Genomic DNA, 20,725 nt, shown 5'->3' with positions numbered 1-20,725 from the left:
CCCTCTTCCCACCACTCACACCTACAGGCCTTTATATACCCAGCCCCAATTGACAGAAACACACACAACAACAGAGAGATCAAAGAGAGACAGAGGGAGAAAATACTAAGCTAGGTTTGCAACAAAAAGCTGTTGATCAAAACTTCAGCAGGAAGGAAACAAGAGGAAAGAAGAGACCATGTGGCAGTTTCTCCTCCTCTTGGGAACATCACTGTTAGTGACAGGTGAGATCTTACAGATGATCTGTAGTTTTTTTAATGAAAATGTGTTGCAATTTAAACCGATTTAAATAAATGTTATGACATGCTTTGATGTGTACTTATGGATGGAGGATTGGGTTTGTGTGTGTATTCATACAGTATGTGTGTTTGTTCAGGGGGTCGGTGTCAGTGTCTGTCTGAGTATACTGAGATGTTCGTAGAGGCAGGGTCCCAGGCAGTGTTACCCTGCGTGTGTCGCCCTCCCTCCCCCTCTGCAGCCATCGTCCTCTGGAGCCAGGACCTTAACGGGTACGACTGCCTTTCTCTCCGTCCATGTCTTTCACGCTCTCCTTCTCTCTGTCCATCTCTCTCATCCTCTCTTTCGCTGTCTACCTCTGTGACTCCAATATCCTCACAGGTTCCCTTTTCATTTTTCTCTGTTCTGGTTTTTCTTTCTCTTGATCTCTTAATGTCGTTTTCTATATCGAATGTGTTCTACAGGAGAGCAGAGCATGCATTGCCATTCAGCTGTATGTCTGTACAATACAAGTGTCATGTTTCAAACTTAACATCTCTTAATCTTTCTCTCAGGACGGTATGGAGAAAGGGAAAGAATGGACTGGAGCACTGGGGAATAGGAGCTGCCCAGCGTGTTCGATGCCCCCATTCAGAGGTTGGAGCTGGAGACTACAGCCTGTACATAAAGGAAGTGAGGGAGAAGGACGGTGGAAAGTACACCTGCACGGTGCAGGATGGCAAGAAAATCGTCACTAAGAGGATCCTCCTCAGGGTCATCAAAGGTAAGGAGCTAAAATAACAGTAACTTATATGAAATACTGTGTGGACAATTAATTTAACTTGAATTTTAGTGATATTTACTGTAATTTTAAAGTGATATTTACATGCTCTAATAACAAGGTATAACTATATTTATCTGCTATTTATCATAGTCACACATATCATAATGTGAATATGGTTAACATCTCACTGCTCTTACTTACCCATGTCTTTCTTTCACAGTATCCATCTCCCCACCTGCTCCAGTGGAGGGCAACAAAATGACGATCACTTGCATTGTCACTCCATGGCCACAGGAGGCGACAGTGAGCTGGAAGCACAACGAGAAGCCAGTTTACCCTGAAAGTGCAGAATATGTCCTTTCAAAGACCCAGGCGGGTGTTTTGGAGAGCAAAGCATCTGCAAGCATGATGGGTAACTGGAGCTGTGTAATGCATACAGGGAGGAAACAAGGGAAGGCCACCACGGCCCTGACAGTGAGAGGTGAGGGCTCAGACACAGTGATGTCATGTTTGGAAGGACTAAAACCTTCAAATGCAGCTGATATATTGAAGATGGTTAATTTTAAGTTTCCTTTCTCCCTTCTCTCCTATCCATTGCCTTCCCCGTCTCTCCCCCCATCTCTTCTTTCGCTCAGGTATCGTTAACCCCTCCAGTGCCAGTGCCAAGGTGTATGCTGAGGTGGGGTCTGCTGTCACCCTCCCCTGTGTGTTCTCCACTGGACTCACCCCATCAGACCCAGCCTGGGAGAGACTGGACACCTCTGGCTCTGCTCTCCCACTCCCTCCCTCCTTCAACCTGTCCTCCCTGCCATCCATCCCTCCCTGGGACAGGTCTGTGGGTGTGGGGGAAGTGGGGCAGGGGGACGGGGGCAGGTACAGGTGCTCAGGGACAGTGGAGGGGCATCGGGTGACCAGGGAGATGCAGCTGGTGACTGCCCAAGGTGAGCCAGGCATAGAAAATAGATGATGGTATGATATTGTAGCAGTCTCCTCATTTGAATGCCTAATGTGAGTTGCCCTGGTCTGCTAAATGGCTAAAATGTAAGGTAAATGTTTGAGATGAGATGGGCAAATGGTGCTTTAGAATTAGCAATCACAATGCTAATGATGCTCCTGTGTGTTCTCTCTACTCAGTGCTCAGCAACTCACCGTCTACCCAGAAGGCCCCAGTCACACTGACCTGTCACCTCAGCGACGCCAGCGAGGTCATTGAATACGAGTGGGTCCGGGTGACCTATGACCTCAATGGCACCCAATCAGAGAGCTCCGTCCAGAAAGGGAGGGTCCTGGGGATCAACAGAGTGACAGACAGGAACTCTGGCGAATGGGCTTGTCGATTTTACGGGAAACAAGGAGCTTTGGGATGTGTGACATACCATGTACATCTGATGAGTAAGTCCTATCTGCTTACTTTGATTTCCTGTCTATTTGCATAGATCTAGGTAGATGTAGATACAATTCAAATGCAACAAATATCAGCAAGATGTAAAACATTTTGTCATAATTAGACACAGGGGTGGCAAGTAGCCTAGCAGTTAAGAGCGTTGGGCCAGTAACCGAAAGGTCGCTTGTTCGAGCAGACTAGGTGAAAAATCTGTCGATGTGCCTTTGAGAAAGGCACTCAACTCTAATTGCTCCTGTAAGTTGCTCTGGATAAGAACGTCTGCTACATTACTCAAATGTAAACTAAAATGTATCCTTGTTCTGTCTTGGTTGATCAGGTGGTCTGATGGGAGATAATGAGACAGGTTCTTCCAGTAATGTTGCCGTGGTAGCCGGCCTGGGTTTCTTCCTCTTGGTGCTGCTGTTGGTCTTGGTGCAGATGTACAGGAACTATCGGAGGGTACGTTCAAATAAAGCTGTGTGTGTTTTCCTTAAATCCACGTAGACATGGAAAATACATTTTTAAAAGGTTTATATAATACTTATTTAATCTCTTCTACAGCGCAAACTGATCCTGCAGTACCCTGCCCTGGAGACCATTGTTCACACCATCGCTAACGAGAGAGAGGACAGAGAGAGGAACAGAGTGAAAGAAGACGAGATCTCCAAATAGAGGAGACTCTGCAATATGACATTTGAAAACATTTGACATGTCTAGTATCATTTGGGAGATTATGTGGTATTTGTACATATTAATTCAGTGCAGACAATTGTAGCAGTTGCTTTCCTACTTTGACAAAAAAAAGTGATATTTTATTTGAAATGTTATTGATTTTGTATACAGTGGGGAAAAAAAGTATTTAGTCAGCCACCAATTGTGCAAGTTCTCCCACTTAAAAATATGAGAGAGGCCTGTAATTTTCATCATAGGTACACGTCAACTATGACAGACAAATTGAGAAAAAAAAATCCAGAAAATCAAATTGTATGATTTTTAATGAATTTATTTGCAAATTATGGTGGAAAATAAGTATTTGGTCACCTACAAACAAGCAAGATTTCTGGCTCTCACAGACCTGTAACTTCTTCTTTAAGAGCCTCCTCTGTCCTCCACTCGTTACCTGTATTAATGGCACCTGTTTGAACTTGTTATCAGTATAAAAGACACCTGTCCACAACCTCAAACAGTCACACTCCAAACTCCACTATGGCCAAGACCAAAGAGCTGTCAAAGGACACCAGAAACAAAATTGTAGACCTGCACCAGGCTGGGAAGACTGAATCTGCAATAGGTAAGGAGCTTGGTTTGAAGAAATCAACTGTGGGAGCAATTATTAGGAAATGGAAGACATACAAGACCACTGATAATCTCCCTCGATCTGGGGCTCCACGCAAGATCTCACCCCGTGGGGTCAAAATGATCACAAGAACGGTGAGCAAAAATCCCAGAACCACACAGGGGGACCTAGTGAATGACATGCAGAGAGCTGGGACCAAAGTAACAACGCCTACCATCAGTAACACACTACGCCGCCAGGGACTCAAATCCTGCAGTGCCAGACGTGTCCCCCTGCTTAAGCCAGTACATGTCCAGGCCCGTCTGAAGTTTGCTAGAGTGCATTTGGATGATCCAGAAGAGGATTGGGAGAATGTCATATGGTCAGATGAAACCAAAATAGTAAAAACTCAACTCGTCGTGTTTGGAGGACAAAGAATGCTGAGTTGCATCCAAAGAACACCATACCTACTGTGAAGCATGGGGGTGGAAACATCATGCTTTGGGGCTGTTTTTCTGCAAAGGGACCAGGACGACTGATCCGTGTAAAGGAAAGAATGAATGGGGCCATGTATCGTGAGATTATGAGTGAAAACCTCCTTCCATCAGCAAGGGCATTGAAGATGAAACTTGGCTGGGTCTTTCAGCATGACAATGATCCCAAACACACCGCCCGGGCAATGAAGGAGTGGCTTCGTAAGAAGCATTTCAAGGTCCTGGAGTGCCCTAGCCAGTCTCCAGATCTCAACCCCATAGAAAATCTTTGGAGGGAGTTGAAAGTCTGTGTTGCCCAGCGACAGCCCCAAAACATCACTGCTCTAGAGGAGATCTGCATGGAGGAATGGGCCAAAATACCAGCAACAGTGTGTGAAAACCTTGTGAAGACATACAGAAAACGTTTGACCTGTGTCATTGCCAACAAAGGGTATATAACAAAGTATTGAGAAACTTTTGTTATTGACCAAATACTTATTTTCCACTATAATTTGCAAATAAATTCATTAAAAATCCTACAATGTGATTTTCTGGATTTCTTTTTCTCAATTTGTCTGTCATAGTTGACGTGTACCTATGATGAAAATGACAGGTCTCTCTCATCTTTTTAAGTGGGAGAACATGCACAATTGGTGGCTGACTAAATACTTTTTTTCCCCACTGTATGTATGCCTTATTTTTCACTACCAGCACCATAACCACCTATTTGACTTTTGTAATATAATGAATCACTGAGAATAAAATTATCTAAACACTTTATTGGTTTAAATCTCTCTTTATTACAATATATCAGTCTGAATCTCCCAAATGGGTCACAATACCAAATATGCAGTTACTCTTATAAATTAACAACTCAAATGAAGTTCAAACAAACGTGTCATTCTATATACAGTGGGGAGAACAAGTATTTGATACACTGCCGATTTTGCAGGTTTTCCTACTTACAAAGCATGTAGAGGTCTGTAATTTTTATCATAGGTACACTTCAACTGTGAGAGACGGAATCTAAAACGAAAATCCCATTGTATGATTTTTAAATAATTAATTTGCATTTTATTGCATGACATAAGTATTTGATCACCTACCAACCAGTAAGAATTCCGGCTCTCACAGACCTGTTAGTTTTTCTTTAAGAAGCCCTCCTGTTCTCCACTCATTACCTGTATTAACTGCACCTGTTTGAACTTGTTACCTGTATAAAAGACACCTGTCCACACACTCAATCAAACAGACTCCAACCTCTCCACAATGGCCAAGACCAGAGAGCTGTGTAAGGACATCAGGGATAAAATTGTAGACCTGCACAAGGCTGGGATGGGCTACAGGACAATAGGCAAGCAGCTTGGTGAGAAGGCAACATGACGGTCAATCACCCTTGGTCTGGGGCTCCATGCAAGATCTCACCTCGTGGGGCATCAATGATCATGAGGAAGGTGAGGGAAGAGCCCAGAACTACACGGCAGGACCTGGTCAATGACCTGAAGAGAGCTGGGACCACAGTCTCAAAGAAAACCATTAGTAACACACTACGCCGTCATGGATTAAAATCCTGCAGTGCACGCAAGGTCCCCCTGCTCAAGCCAGCGCATGTCTAGGCCCATCTGAAGTTTGCCAATGACCATCTGGATGATCCAGAGGAGGAATGGGAGAAGGTCATGTGGTCTGATGAGACAAAAATAGAGCTTTTTGGTCTAAACTCCACTCGCCATGTTTGGAGGAAGAAGAAGGATGAGTACAACCCCAAGAACACCATCCCAACCGTGAAGCATGGAGGTGGAAACATCATTCTTTGGGGATGCTTTTCTGCAAAGGGGACAGGACGACTGCACCGTATTGAGGGGAGGATGGATGGGGCCATGTATCGCGAGATCTTGGCCAACAACCTCCTTCCCTCAGTAAGAGCATTGAAGATGGGTCGTGGCTGGGTCTTCCAGCATGACAATGACCCGAAACACACAGCCAGGGCAACTAAGGAGTGGCTCCATAAGAAGCATCTCAAGGTCCTGGAGTGGCCTAGCCAGTTTCCAGACCTGAACCCAGTAGAACATCTTTGGAGGGAGCTGCAAGTCCGTATTGCCCAGTGACAGCCCCGAAACCTGAAGGATCTGGAGAAGGTCTGTATGGAGGAGTGGGCCAAAATCCCTGCTGCAGTGTGTGCAAACCTGGTCAAGACCTACAGGAAACATATGATCTCTGTAATTGCAAACAAAGGTTTCTGTACCAAATATTAAGTTCTGCTTTTCTGATGTATGTATCAAATACTTATGTCATGCAATAAAATGCAAATGAATTACTTAAAAATCATACAATGTTATTTTCTGGATTTTTGTTTTAGATTCCGTCTCTCACAGTTGAAGTGTACCTATGATAAAAATTACAGACCTCTACATGCTTTGTAAGTAGGAAAACCTGCAAAATCGGCAGTGTATCAAATACTTGTTCTCCCCACTGTATATACAGCATTTCAGTTAACTGACACACCATCAGAAAGTACACTTGTATAAGACAGTATAGGCGTCTACAGATGTAGGATCTTAATAATGCTGCAGCAACAGGATTTGAACATTTAGTCCATAATGTTGCTTGAGCTGGCCAAAAGTAGGCTACATGAAAAGTGCAATACTGTTAATATAACCGTGTGTTAGTGTGGGTTTTCAGTGAATTTATGTAAATCACGAAGCTCATCTGTATTTCCTGCGATGCAGGAAAATTCTCAGCAACAAAAGAGTGATCAAATTAAGATCCTACATCTGTAGTGCTAACAACATTATGTAGGAATTATGCAGGTTGAAGACAATTATTCTGCTGTTCACTCAGACTCATAATCACAAACTCAAAATCACTCAAACATTCCATGCAACAAACTGAAATGTCTGCATCTCTATCAAACAACATTTGGTGGCAATCAGCTCACTCAATCAACATCTTGCTGTGGAAAAGTATCACATTGTTGTTATATGTCTACACCGACATAATGAAAATCTCAAATTACATATAATTCCCCATAAAGTGCAGATAAAGGCTTGGAGAATGAAGGGCTCTCTGTAGCCTATGCAGAACTACACCTGACTAATAATCCCGTCCTCCTGCGTGTCGATTCGCTGAAAGTCTCTCAAGGTCAAAGTTTGGCTGAGCCCCACCTCAGTCGCTTCCCACCACTCCTCATCAACCCCAACGCCACTGTCCTCTGGGGTCAGCTGATCGAGGACCTCATTGGCGTCAAAGCACCAGCCTGGCCAATCAACGGTGGCGCCATCAGGGAAGGCGGAGCTAGAAGAGAGAGGGGAAAAAAAGCTTTTACAATGGATATAAACTTGTTGGATTGCAAATAGTTTAGTCACCAGATTTGTTTCTGCTTCAGTCTACTTCCTTGTTGTTCACTGGAATGTTTGGCATAACATTAACAAAGTAGTTGGCTAAAGTGGAAACCAATCTGGTGATCAGGCTAGATTGGTTATGATGACATGGTTGTCATGACATGTAAGATGTTTATGGGTGGCATGTCATGGTTATGACAGTAAATGCAACTTGCAAGAATAACAATTTGAACATAGAGTGATCCTACACTACTTGGTAATCAGCCCAGTAGGTAGAGTGATAAAATAACCCAGAATGAAACTGTTCCATAGTAACAGAACACACTGGCCATCAGCCACCCACACCTATCTGATTGAGTCATTTCAATAGATGAATCTTCAAACTGATCACGCATACTTTGAAAACGTTTTTTTCTTTTATTTCTAACTGAGTTTTGATGTAAAACTCACCTGCTCTTCTCCTCCTCCTCATCTCCCTCCACCCTCTCCTCTATCCATCCCTGACTGACACTGGGGGCCCGACGTCTGACCAGCTCCACCTCTTCCCACTCAGTCTCTCTATCCCCTTCACTGGGCGACTGGGACGGAGTGCTGGAGAAAGACGGAGAAGGAGGAAGATCCCATGTTCTGAAGGTTGGAGATTTCCCCTTTTCCTCTCTTTTCCCTCTGTCCTTCCTTCTCTCATTGGCCCGGTTCAAAATGCCCTCCAGAGGGGAGGGGTGTAAGTATGGATCCAACCCAGGAGGGGGAGAGGGGGCTATTCGCACGTTGGAGGGCTTGGTTGAGGTCAGAAGAGAACTATGCCCTTCTTGGAGGATGATATCGGGCATGGACGTGCTCCTCTGTGTCCTCAACTTGGGCCTTTTTGGGGTGTTTTCTTTTTCTTTAGGGATGTCTTTGGGCAGCTCTGGCTCAGAGAAAGCGTGGGGCTCTGGGGAGAACTCGCTCTCTGCAGGCATGTCCCAGAACACCCCTCCGTTAATCTTCAAGGACCCCAGCTTGAGCACAAGGTGAGAGTCAGAGCTCTGTTCGGAGGAACCTGAGTTGTGTTGGTAGGAACCTCTGAGTTTCTGGTTGCAGTCTGAGTCAGAGTTGGAGGAAGAGTTTGTGTGTGGCGCAGACTGGGTCATCCCGGAGCTGTCAGACCCACTTTGTGACATCTGAGGGGCAGCAGTCTGCTCAGTGTTTATTGGCCTTCTCCTGCGTAACCGTGGCGAATTCAACTTCCGAGAAAACCTCCATGATTCCGCTAAAGCCTCCTCCTCTCCTGATTGGGTGAGCCACAAGTTTCTCCTGGCTCCCTGCTCCACTGACTGGGGGGCAGAATTCCTCCGTGTGGATGTGGCTCGTCCTCCCTGTGAGAGAAATCCATGGGATTCCATCTGACTAATGGTGATAGAAACTTTTGGATTGTTTCCCCTGCATGGAGAAATTGGGAAAGTGCTGGATTGGTGTCGTGGGTAGTCTATGTCGTAGTCGATGTCAGGATATCCGCCTAGCAACAGGTTGTGTGGCCCCTTGGGTTTGGATTGAGGTTGGAAGGTTTCTGTTGCCTCTCGGGGTAGAGAGTTAGACTGTCTGGAATGGGTCCAGGTCACCCTTCGTTCTTTAATCCCCCTGGACTCAATCCCCTCCTCCCATTGGTTGATGTCTCCGACCTCTCTCACCCCTGCCTCTGACATCATAACCCCATCCATGACCCTGCCACCTCCTTGTCCCTTTTTCATTAGCCCGCCTTCGAATGATTGGTTATGAATGTCACTGAGCTTGCGTGGTTGTCCCGGCAACATTGCATCTTTATAGTCCACTGGTTCCTGAGTTTGTTGTTGCACCTCCGTTGCTATGGACACCAATATCCCATTCACTGATTGGATGAGGAGTTCCTCAACAGGTTTCACCTCCAAAGAGGAAGTGATCTCTGCTTCTGATTGGTCAGGAGGCTGATCTACTGATTCCTCATTGGTCATCTTGGGCTCTGTAGGGGGTGTGGCCTGTTCCTGTAGCTGTAGGTCTCTCTGTTTGGTCTGCAGTCGTCTGATGGCCTCTGTCTCTCTCAGGCCCTGCAGTGTTTCCTGTCAATGAATGGAAGAAAGAAAGAGGGATAAGAGGAGAGCATCGACAGCATCGATATCCCTGTATGTTAACCATAATGTACATTGTACATCTAATCATTAATTCATTGATTATTTCAGTGCCTTGTTGAATAAAAAAGAGACCAAAAGGTAACTACAATAAATCATGTCATTACCATTTCAGTCAATACCCTGCAAGTAGCAGAATGTATTTTCTGTCTGTTTACCTGTGCCTCGTGGATGGTGAAGACCCATGTAGAGCAACTCTCTGGGCTGGATGTGGAGAAGGTGTAGACATTCGCCGCACAGCCCAGAACACTCACCTCTACCACCACAAACGAACCTGGGAGATGGAGAGAAGAGGGAGGAAGAGAGGAAGAGAGCAAGGGAGAGATAAAGAGAGAACCGTCATTTAAAACTCTACAACCGGTCTCTGTAGCAAGTGACAGAGCAACGTTTCATCTTTCCACTTATAGGATATGTACTGTATGGTCAATAACTGTACTCACAGCCATCTTTGAGTGCGACACAGCGAGTTCTGTCCAGGGCCAGTGGGGGGCGCACTACCTTCAGTCTCTCTGCCTTCTTCTGGACCTTGGTCACCAGCAGCACGTCAGAGAAGAGCAGGGCTATCACCTCCAACTTCACCACACAACAGTCGCAACAAGCCCACAGAAACATGACATCTATATTTTACATTTTAGCCATTTAGTAGATGCTCTTATCCAAAGCAACTTACAGTTAGTGCATTAATCTTAAGATAGCTAGGTGAGACAACCACATATCACAGTCTTAGTAAGCACATTTTTCCTCAATAAAGTAGTTATCATCAAAGTCTGTGCTAATGAGATGATAATATTGGGAAGAATCCTCTACATGGAAGTCAACTTTTCATGGGAACACAGTTAATAAGAGATTCTGTCACTCAACGTACCTTGTGATCCTTCCTTCCTCTGATCTTCAGGGTCTCCTCCAGTAGCAGCTTGCGTATGACCCCAGGACCCACCCCTCTGACGGGATACGTCAAATCAAAACTGCAGAACTCTCTGACATGCTGTGGATGACATCAACATTGACTATTCACTGTCTGCATCACACATTACAGTATCTATATCATTTTTTAAGGTTGGTGTAGTTTCCTATCCTGTACTCTGTTCCTAGAAAGCTTTTTCCTCTCTCTTTCACCTTGTCGATTTCCTCGTTCATCCCCTCTATTACGTCGTATCCCTCTATCTTCTGGGCGGAGAGAGAGAGGGCCAGCTCCTCATCCTTAAGCCTCAAGTTGTCATTGATGCTGTCCAGAAACCCATTAACACAGGCCAACTGGAGGAGAGGGGGGGATAGGGAGAGATAGAAAGAGAGAGATTGAGAAAGAAAAGAGAGAGTGAGTGAGTGAGAGAGAGAGAGAAACAGAGAGAGGGAGAGAGTGTATGTGTGTGTGTGAGACAGAGAGATTTCCCTAATTTGCCTTTTCGTCTATTACTAGTAGAGGCAATTAGCAATCAGTTAGTAAGATGGCACTGGAACACACAACTGTCCTTTTCTAATGAACATGAACAGCCTCAGGTCTGGCAAACTGAATTAAAAGGCATTGATTTAAAAGGCTAGCTCTTCACTTACCATGCCCCTGAGTGTGTGCTGTGTGTGGGGAGCCTGGGTGGTCTTGAGGACAGCCTTCAGCAGCAGGGGGTACTTGGTGATCCTCTGGATGGGTTTGGCCTGCATGTCTCCCAGACGCATCCGCTCACACTGGGGGTGTGTCTCCACCCACTATGGACACACGGAGAAAAACATTCATTTGTGTCTTCTACTAGAGTCTCTAGACCTTATACCCAAAGTTATGGCATTGGTATAACTCATGTAAATACAGTATTGTGAATGAAAAAATATTGTTACATAGTACTGGACAAATTCAAAGGCTTGCAAAACTCATAATGGAGATTCTTTGAACAAGCCGTAAAAGTGCTTAGACCTAAAAAAACAGCCAAAGACATGTTCTAATCTTTAAATTGACAATGTGCAGGCTAGGCTCTCTGAGTCATTAGGACAGGGTGTTGGTGTAACAAGTGTTTGGCCTTCAGGATATTACCAATAACAGAATGCCTGGATATGGTGATAGCCAAAACCACTAGAGCATGATCAATAACAGAAGAAGTTCTGCGGCTGCTATGACTCAGTACACTGATGTTCCAGACTGTGTTACCGTAATGAAGGGCAGTTTGGAGAACCGTGTGTTTGATGCAGAGTGACTTTAGGAGGAGAGTGATAGGGTGTGCATGCAACATGTAAACAAGAAGTGGGCTTGTGTATGAAGTGGTGTGTGTGTGTTTCTGTCTCCCATTCCATGTACCATAATGCTGCTATTGGCAAGGACATTCTCACCTTTACTGTTAAGGCGAGTTCTACCCACAAAAATACAACCTAGCTCTCTGGTACCCTGCAAACCATGATCCCTTCTGTGTTTTACACCCTGAGGTAAATGTAAAGGAGTCTGTTGCACATGTTATTGGTTTCCGTTCATACTGAGACTAGTAAATTACTAGACATGACTGCCTTGTTGACCTGGTAGCTACGGAGATGAGACAGGTGGACTCACCAACCGAACACATACACAAACATTCTCTTGTCAGAGAAGCCTGGTTTTATGTTGATGATAATGTGTTTTTCTTGTATGCCGAATAAGCCAGATATTGTTTTTGTGGGGGAGGTCAGAGGGAGGTGCTGATTTTGGAGGTGGGCTGCTCATTTGACTGCTACATGGAGCAGTCCTTTTCTGATAAGCTGCTTAAATAACAGCCCCTCGTGTCACGCCTGAACAGCCTCGTATCAGTGCATGCTTGCTGTGGTGATATTGGGAAGCTTCTACCATGTTCACAGGCTGACAGTACCTGGCCTTCAGATAGCAGGCCTACATAAGACAAAGCTGATAGCGAGGTACTGCTCTGTGTCAGCAGTCATGGGCAGCCTTGCTGTGTGGAGAAGAAGGTGCTATCTGTTTCCAAAGGTGTCCAGATATCCCTGTCCTGAAATGTATGAATTATGATTTGTGGATTCAAATAAAGTATAAAAAATGTGTGTTTGTGTGTGTGTGTGTGTGCGTGCGTGTGTTTAACTCACCATTAAGTAGGTGTGGAAGTGCAGGTTGGTGTCTGTCTGTGTGCTTGTAAACTCCACTGTGCGCTCCTCCTTCCAACAGTAATGCAGATAGGTGGAGAAACGCTCAGGGAACTACAGACAGTGGATGGGGATGGGATTAGACAAGGATTGTGGTAAACAAACATGTTTTAAACCCATGACCCGTGTTTCTATTCCTTCCTTTCACCCCCGTCTGACCCTTATACTTTTCATCCCATACGTGACCCTGATACGAGCCTACTAGATCTGATTGACAGTCAGTACTGTACCTGTAGGCATCCCGCCTCTAACCCCAGGGGGTCAAAGGGCTTCCCTGTCCTGCGGACTTCCTGTAACATGGGATACATCACTTCCTGCCAGAAGAGCCGGTGGGCGCTGAGGATGGAGGGAAGGTTGGAGAAGAGCTGCTCAGGTGTCACCTGCGGAAGAGAGGGCCAGGAAAAAGAGGGTAATGATACTGCTTTCTTGATTTTGAACCTAGAATCTACCCCACACCTCTAGGATTTGTTGGAAGTGTCAGTGTCATTATGTGTTGAAGTTTGTGTGTGTCTAAAGTCAATGCAAATATATGATAGTTGTAGACATTTTTGTATGTAATAAAAAAAGATTAAGGGGGTAATTGTTTGACAAAGCTGCAGTGTCTAGCTGTAGAACTCTGCAGAACTCACACCCCCACATTCTCAGATACTTTCCACATTACCTAACATTCTGTTATTGAGCTGAATGTTCCATCTGCACTGGTGTATTCTGTGTCAGTTAGAGCAGATGTTCTCAGTGTGTTAGCATGTCAGCTCAGCAGTATGTACAGTATGTATGTACAGTATGTTGTACTACAGCAGTCGGTTTCAACTAGGCCCAAGGGCCTCTCCTTGAATGGTATACTGGTTTTCAATTCAACCAAAGGTCAAAGTCATTCATAAAAACACACACACCTGATCCCAGTCAGATCATGCAAGATCCAGCTCAAAAGCACATTCTTAGTTCATTGCAACACATCTATTTGAGTGGTCAGCCGACATACACAGATAGGCCCAAAGACCAAGAGAGGGAGTTCTAGAGAAAATGTTACCAACAGACAACCCTGTGAATGAGAACCCAGCTCAATTTAGACTGACCTCTAAGAGGAATCCATGCTGGTGCAGGTTGGTTAGAGCTGCAATCACCAACTGAGAAACACAATGACAGAAACAAACACGGGCATTGAAAAATGACATTGCAATAAAATATGCTATACAGATAACAGTTACTCTTATCATATTTCTATTATGAATAGCCACTGGTTGTTATGGACACATCACTGAAAGAAGTTTGCAGTAATGAGAGCAGGGTGTCTGTCTGTCTGTCTGTCTGTATGTCTTACGTCAGTGACAATAGTGAGCTTGTTGATGTAGGTGAGCTCAGTGTGGACCAACTCCCACAGCGCCTCCTGTTGGTGCCTCTGGGTCTTACACATCATCTGATCAGAGAAAGGTAGGGGGGGGGAGAGAGAGAGAGAGAGAGAGAGAGAGAGAGAGAGAGAGAGAGAGAGAGAGAGAGAGAGAGAGAGAGAGAGAGAGAGAGTGAGAGGAAGGAAGGAAGGGAGGGAGAGAGGGGGTGGGAGAAAGAGATATGTTGTAAAAGGTAGGGAGGGATCATTCATATTAACTAGATTATATGCCCATGACTTGCATTTATCAGTAGGTAAATCTGGTTACCGAGTGATTGTGTACTATGTCAGTCCAGTTGTTCTCAAGTGTGGCTCCTGTCCCCTCCTCCCCCCAGCTCCAGTTCAGACACACTGGTACTGGGAATGCCTCCAGAGCCTGCTTCAGAGCATCCAACTGCCCTGAGCCCTGACAGAGAGAAAGAGAGAGAGGGAGAGAGAGCAATAGAGATATATTTATACACACACACACATACAGTCCCAGTCAAAGGTTTGGACACACCTACTCATTCAAGGGTTTTTCTTTATTTTTACTATTTTCTACATTGTACTGAAATAACACATGGAATCATGTAGTAACCAAAAAAGTGTTAAAAACATCAAAATATATTTGATATTTGACATTCTTCAAAGTAGCCACCCTTTGCCTTCATGACAGCTTTGCACACTCTTGGCATTCTCTCAACCAGCTTCACGAGGAAGTCACCTGGAACGCATTTAAATTAACAGGTGTGCCTTGTTAAAAGTTAATTTGTGGAATTTCTTTCCTTCTTAATGCGTTTGAGCCAATCAGTTGTGTTGTTACAAGGTAGGGGTGGTATACAGAAGATAGCCCTATTTGGTAAAAGACCAAGTCCATATTATGGCAAGAACAGCTCAAATAAGCAAAGAGAAACGACAGTTCATCATTACTTTAAGACATGAAGGTCAGTCAATACAGAAAATTTCAATAACTTTTAAAGTTTCTTCAAGTGCAATCGCAAAAACCATCAAGCGCTATGATGAAACTGGCTCTCATGAGGACCACCACAGAAATGGAAGACCCAGAGCTACCTCTGCTGCGGAGGACAAGTTCATTAGAGTTACCAGCCTCAGAAATTGCAGCCCAAATAAATGCTTCACAGAGTTCAAGTCACAGACACATCTCAACATCAACTGTTCAGAGGGGACTGTGTGAATCAGGCCTTCATGGTCGAATTGCTGCAAAGAAACCACTACTAAAGGACACCAATAAGAAGAAGAGACCTGTTAGGGCCAAGAAACACGAGCAATGGAAATTTGTCCTTTGGTCTGGAGTCCAAATTGGAGATTTTTGGGTCCAACTGTCGTGTCTTTGTGAGACGCGGTGTGGGTGAATGGATGATCGCCACATGTGTATTTCCCACCGTAAAGCATGGAGGAGGAGGTGTTATGTTGTGGGGGTGCTTTGCTGGTGACACTGTCTGTTATTTATTTAGAATTCATGGCACACTTAACCAGCATGGCTACCACAGCATTCTGCAGCGATACTCCATCCCATCTGGTTTGGGCTTAGTGGGACTATCATTTGTTTTTCAACAGGACAATGACCCAACACACCTCCAGGCTGTGTAAGGGCTATTTTACCAAGAAGGAGAGTGATGGAGTGCTGCCTCAGATGACCTGGCCTCCACAATCCCCCGACCTCAACCCAATTGACATGGTTTGGGATGAGTCGGATGGCAGAGTGAAGGAAAAGCAGCCAACAAGTGCTCAGCATATGTGGGAACTCCTTCAAGACTGTTGGAAAATAATTCCAGTTGAAGCTGGTTGAGAGAATGCCAAGAGTGTGCAAAGCTGTCATCAAGGCAAATGTGTGCTATTTGAAGAATCTCAAATATAAAATATATTTTGATTTGTTTAACAGTTTTTTGGTTACTACATGATTCCATATGTGTTATTTCATAGTTTTGATGTCTTCACTATTATTATACAATGTATACAGTCAAAATAAAGAAAAACCCTTGAATGAGTAGGTGTGTCCAAACTTTTGACTGGTACTGTATTTATAGTAATTACACATATATATATATTCCACCAGAGTTATCATCAAATTTCTTTAGAAATGGGCCCATAGCAGATATGCTTGAGTGAACAATTCGAGTGTGCATTTGCAGAATTCCTATTTTCAGTAAGTATGTGGGCAGTGGCAGTGCATGTCTGTGCATGTGCGTGTCAGGGTGTATTCATGTGTGTAGAGGACGAGTTAAGTGCGTGGGAGGAAAGTACCTCAGGCATGGGGCTCTTTTCTGTCGCTCCCTGGCTGAACAGGACCTGTCTCAGTGCTGCTCGGGGTTTGAAACTTCCAGACGCTCCCTTACTCACCGTGCTATAGTCTGCCACCACTTTCTGCTTCAGCTTCCTCTGAAAATGACAGAGAATAATGTCAATATACAGTATGTGTCTGCTGTGGTAGCCTGAATATTAGGAAGTCCACATAGCCTTCTGGTAGGCTGGGTGAAGTTTCTACCATTTGGCTTCAGGGTGTAGATTAAGTGTCATAGGGGGCTCAAGTTTAGGGTTGATTTCGAACTGGTCCTGCATCTACAAATAGAAGCTGAAGTTCATAGCCCTCACCTGGTATCCCACAGTATTGAATCTGTGTTTGTCTGCTGACACCCTGTGGTTGGTAGCTGTCTCTGCAGCTAGAGTTTCTCCATCTGTCACGGCCGCCTCTCTCTCCACCTCCCTCTGTCTCTCCCCCTCTCCTCCATTCCTCTGCTGCTCCACTGCTTCCTCTGGCTGAGTCACATCACTTCCCCCTCCTTCATTGAAAGGGGTTGCTGCTTTTGAGGAAAGGCTGAAGAGATAAGACAGCATAAACACAGTGTTGGCCTAATGCTTGGGGCTTACAGAGAGAGAGAGAGAGAGAGAGAGAGTTTTGAGTTTTTCTAAATCCTTTATTTTATACTCAAGTGTTAACATAAATAATGGCACACTGCCTTTTCAGAAATGAAACAACAAATGTCATTCCTAAATAAAAATGAAAACAAAAAATAGTTTCCCCTCCTCCACAAAACAAACCGCTCCTTCGTAGGCCCACTTTTCCTCAAACAATGGGAGATCTTTTACAGCCGAGAAGAACAAAAAATCCACTTTTATTCTCGCTTTCACTAATCCTTTAAAAACACATCTTACATCCTGCCCATATCCCGTTTCTATCTTATGTTTCCTACTCAGAAAAATTGACATCTTAGCTTGTCCCAAAATAAAATTTAACAGTTGACATTTTCTTTTCTGTTGCTTACTATATTAAAACCCCAAAATAAAAACAGTGTTATTTAAAATCTCCCCTACAGCTTTAAACAAAGACTCCAGCATTTCCAAGAGAGGTTTTATCCTCTCACACTCCATAAAACAGTGAAAAAATGTTTATCTTATATTACAAAAAAGACATCCATCTCCAACATCTGAGTTAATAACAGATACAAAAGCATTAACTGCAATGATGCCATGCAAAACCCTCCATTGCATATCCCCAGTACCCTTTTGTAACAGTGGCTTGTACAGTGCTCTCCATGCTGGCTTTACCTTGTCATCAATGCCCAATTTTACCCTCCATGGAGTGTATTTTCTATTTTTCAATTTATCTTTATTCAACACCTTGACACCCCCCCTATATAAGTATTTCCCATTCACCGCATCCAAACCCACCTCTTCCAACCCTCTCAAATCCAGTAATAACGCCTTTCTTTCTGACTCTGGGATATTGGGTGTAATCCCTAGTCTTGGAAAGTAGACGTTTTCATCTTGTACCTTCTTCTTGTGACTATTCAGCATACCCCACTCTTCTACTGACAGAGCCTTCCTGCAGCTTCCCAGCAGTTGTCCGACAATCCTTTCCGACCTCACCCCCAAATGTTCAGCCACCCGTCTTCCATCCATTAAGGCGGACCCAGCCATGGCCATTAATTGTTTTAAGGTGATGATTTTGCCCTTCACCAGAATCTTGGAGAAATGTGGAACAGCTGCAGTTGTACAATCCAGTCTTGCCCCATACACCAGAGGTTCCTCCAACAGCCAATGCACTAACTCCGCTGAAGTTCATCTGGACACCTTCATTATGCTCCACACCCTAAGAAGGCCTCTGTAAAACAGAGGTACTCCCACCCTAGAAATCTGGCTACTATCAACCAAAAATAAAGCCTTCTTTAAATCTAATCCCCCAACCTGCTGTAATACAAGACCTGCCACCCCTCTCCAAACCACATTTTCCGGTCCATAAAGCAACCTTTGAATAAACTGAAACCGGAAAGCAGCAGCCCTACTAGTAAGATGTACAAGACCTTGTCCCCCCTCCTCTTTTGACAATAACAAAACACTTTGTGGAACCCAATGATATTTATCCCAAAATAAATCTACAATAATCGCCTGTATCTTAGCCAGAAGGTGGCTCTAAAACTGACAACCGATGCCACAGTGCAGAGGCAATCACATTGTTAACTATAATAGTGCGCCCCCTATATGACATACGAGATAACAACCAACGCCATCTCCTCATCCTCCCTTCCACCATTTCAACCACCCCAATCCAATGTTTTTCCATTGTCCCCTCATCTCCTAGGTACACTCCAAGATACTTAAAACCTCCCTTACACCATTCCAACCCCCCTGGCAAAGCCATGATCCCTCCAGACCATTCTCCAATCTGTAAAGCACAACTTTTTTCCCAATTTACCTTTGCAGAGGATATTCCCCTAAAACTATCAACCATTAGACTCAAACTATCCACCTCCGCTTGATTTTTCACTAAAACAACTACATCATCAGCATAGGCTGAGAGACGAATAGGAGGAATATCCTCTGAAAGGTACACCCCTTCAATGCGACTTCTAATGCTATTTAGTAGTGGCTCTATAGCAATGGCATATAACATTCCCGACAAAGAACATCCCTGCCTAATACCTCTACACACTTTAAAAGGAGCACTCAAACCACCGTTAACATTCAATACACTTTCAATGTCACCATATATCACCTTTACCATGGCAATAAAACCAGAGCTGAAACCAAACGCCTCAAAAGTGTGCCATAAGTATTGATGTTCAACTCGGTCAAATGCCTTTTCCTGATCAATTGAAATTAGACCAGCATTACATTCTAGTCATTTAGCAGACGCTCTTATCCAGAGCGACTTACAGGAGCAATTAGGGTTAAGTGCCTTGCTCAAGGGCACATCGACAGATTTTTCACCTAGTCGGCTCGGGGATTAGAACCAGCGACCTTTCGGTTACTGGCACTACGCTCTTAACCACTAAGCTACCTGCCGCCCCATCCAACCCAATAGCCCTAGAGACGTCCAAAAAATCACGAATCAGAGAAATGTTATCCCCTATCTGCCTGTCAGGAACACAGTAGGACTGGTCCGTATGATTTGCCCCATCACCTCCCTCAGCCTGTTGGACAAAGCCTTTGACAGGATCTTATAATCAGTGCACAATAAAGCCACTGGCCTCCAGTTCTTCACCTCCCTAGGGTCACCCTTTTTGGGCAGTATGGTGAGGACAGCCCTTCTGCAGCTTATTGGTAGTAACCCTCCGGTTAAACTATCATTAACTACTGCTAGCCAATCCTCTCCCAACATAGCCCAAAAAGACTAAAAAGTCCACGGGAAGCCCATCAATGCCTGGTGCCCTTCCATTTTCCATGCCTTTTAATGCAGTGTATAGCTCCTGCAAAGACAATGGTTGCTCTAGCTCAACCTGAGCTTCTGCAGCCACCTGTGGGAGCCCATCAAGGAACTGCTGTGTCACTGTTTTATCCTCTTTGTACTCACACTTGTAGAGCTCAGCATATAACTCTACTGCCCTCTTTCTAATTTCACTAGGGCTAGTGAGCTCCTGTCCAACAGCTGATTTGAGACAATGAAATTCTTCTTTGTCCATTCTTTTTCTTTAAACCAAAGAAAAATGTTGATGAGGCATCCATTTCAGAGATTCCCTGAAACTTACTTCTCACCAATGCCCCTGTGCTCTGATACCCAGCAGGTCTGCCAATGCAGCTTTTTTCCTCTTGAGGGCCTGAGTATGGCCTCGATCTCCTGTGGTCTCAACAAACGTCATGAGTTCCACTATTTCAGTCTTTAGGGCTTTCATTGATCTGGTGATATCTCTCGTGTATTGATTACAGAATTGTTGAATCTGGATTTTCCCTATATCCCACCACTGTTGAAGGGATACAAAACTGACCTTTTGAGACCTCCACCTCTCCCAGAAAAATAATAAAACCTATCTAACCTGGCCATAGAGATGGTGTTCTCTCTCACATGCGCCCAGGTGTACTGTCTCCTGCCTCCATGTTGACTCCGCCAAATATCACACAAATCATGTGTTACAATGAGGCGTTTTTAAAAAAGTCCTTGAGGCTATATGAGGTTCTTTGTGATTTCTATCTAAATCACTGACTGTGCATTTAAAATCCCCAGCAATAAATAAATAATCTTAATTATTACATTTCTCAATGGTATTTGATAATGTCTCTAAAAAACATACCCTCTCAACTACCACCACTGGGGCATATACATTTATCAGACACATAGTGATGTTTTCATACCTTGCTCTAACTTTTGATAACCTCCTTTGTAGCTCAATTGGTAGAGCATGGCGC

General features: G+C 44.3%; 2 protein-coding genes across 2 annotated transcripts in view; one reads left to right on the top strand and one right to left on the bottom strand.

The window, feature by feature from the left end:
• The first annotated feature begins 79 nt into the window (after nt 1-79).
• Nucleotides 80-3,174, top strand: LOC121585501 (lymphocyte activation gene 3 protein-like). The gene is made up of 8 exons (XM_041901840.2): nt 80-224; nt 377-509; nt 792-1,000; nt 1,221-1,481; nt 1,636-1,941; nt 2,135-2,392; nt 2,722-2,843; nt 2,946-3,174. Exons 1-8 carry the CDS (start codon nt 179-181, stop codon nt 3,054-3,056), a joined length of 1,446 nt encoding a protein of 481 aa, XP_041757774.1. The 5' UTR covers nt 80-178; the 3' UTR covers nt 3,057-3,174.
• Nucleotides 3,175-6,773: 3,599 nt separating this feature from the next.
• The window catches only part of LOC121585502, a 17,693-nt gene continuing 3,741 nt past the window's right edge, over nt 6,774-20,725 (bottom strand). Inside the window, exons 2-15 of the mRNA XM_041901841.2 lie at nt 16,697-16,919; nt 16,349-16,483; nt 14,373-14,510; nt 14,039-14,134; nt 13,794-13,844; nt 12,948-13,097; nt 12,661-12,771; nt 11,164-11,313; nt 10,729-10,866; nt 10,478-10,597; nt 10,053-10,185; nt 9,771-9,886; nt 7,922-9,543; nt 6,774-7,424 (exon numbers count right to left, since the gene is read on the bottom strand). Coding sequence (XP_041757775.2) covers nt 7,214-7,424; nt 7,922-9,543; nt 9,771-9,886; nt 10,053-10,185; nt 10,478-10,597; nt 10,729-10,866; nt 11,164-11,313; nt 12,661-12,771; nt 12,948-13,097; nt 13,794-13,844; nt 14,039-14,134; nt 14,373-14,510; nt 16,349-16,483; nt 16,697-16,919 — 3,394 coding nt within the window. The 3' untranslated portion in view covers nt 6,774-7,213. The remainder of the gene's footprint in view (nt 7,425-7,921; nt 9,544-9,770; nt 9,887-10,052; nt 10,186-10,477; nt 10,598-10,728; nt 10,867-11,163; nt 11,314-12,660; nt 12,772-12,947; nt 13,098-13,793; nt 13,845-14,038; nt 14,135-14,372; nt 14,511-16,348; nt 16,484-16,696; nt 16,920-20,725) is intronic.

The sequence above is a fragment of the Coregonus clupeaformis genome, chromosome 29 (genome assembly GCF_020615455.1).
Source record: "Coregonus clupeaformis isolate EN_2021a chromosome 29, ASM2061545v1, whole genome shotgun sequence".
Lineage (NCBI taxonomy): Eukaryota > Metazoa > Chordata > Actinopteri > Salmoniformes > Salmonidae > Coregonus > Coregonus clupeaformis.
Note: the sequence above shows the minus strand (reverse complement) of the source record. Positions and strands in the feature narration are given on the sequence as shown.

Bases quoted from the DNA above. Each gene is read 5' to 3' on its own strand.
- LOC121585501 (XM_041901840.2), top strand. From the start codon at position 179: ATGTGGCAGTTTCTCCTCCTCTTGGGAACATCACTGTTAGTGACAG. The intron at 225-376 runs GTGAGATCTTAC...GTGTTTGTTCAG, and splicing joins AACATCACTGTTAGTGACAG to GGGGTCGGTGTCAGTGTCTG. The intron at 510-791 runs GTACGACTGCCT...TCTTTCTCTCAG, and splicing joins TGGAGCCAGGACCTTAACGG to GACGGTATGGAGAAAGGGAA.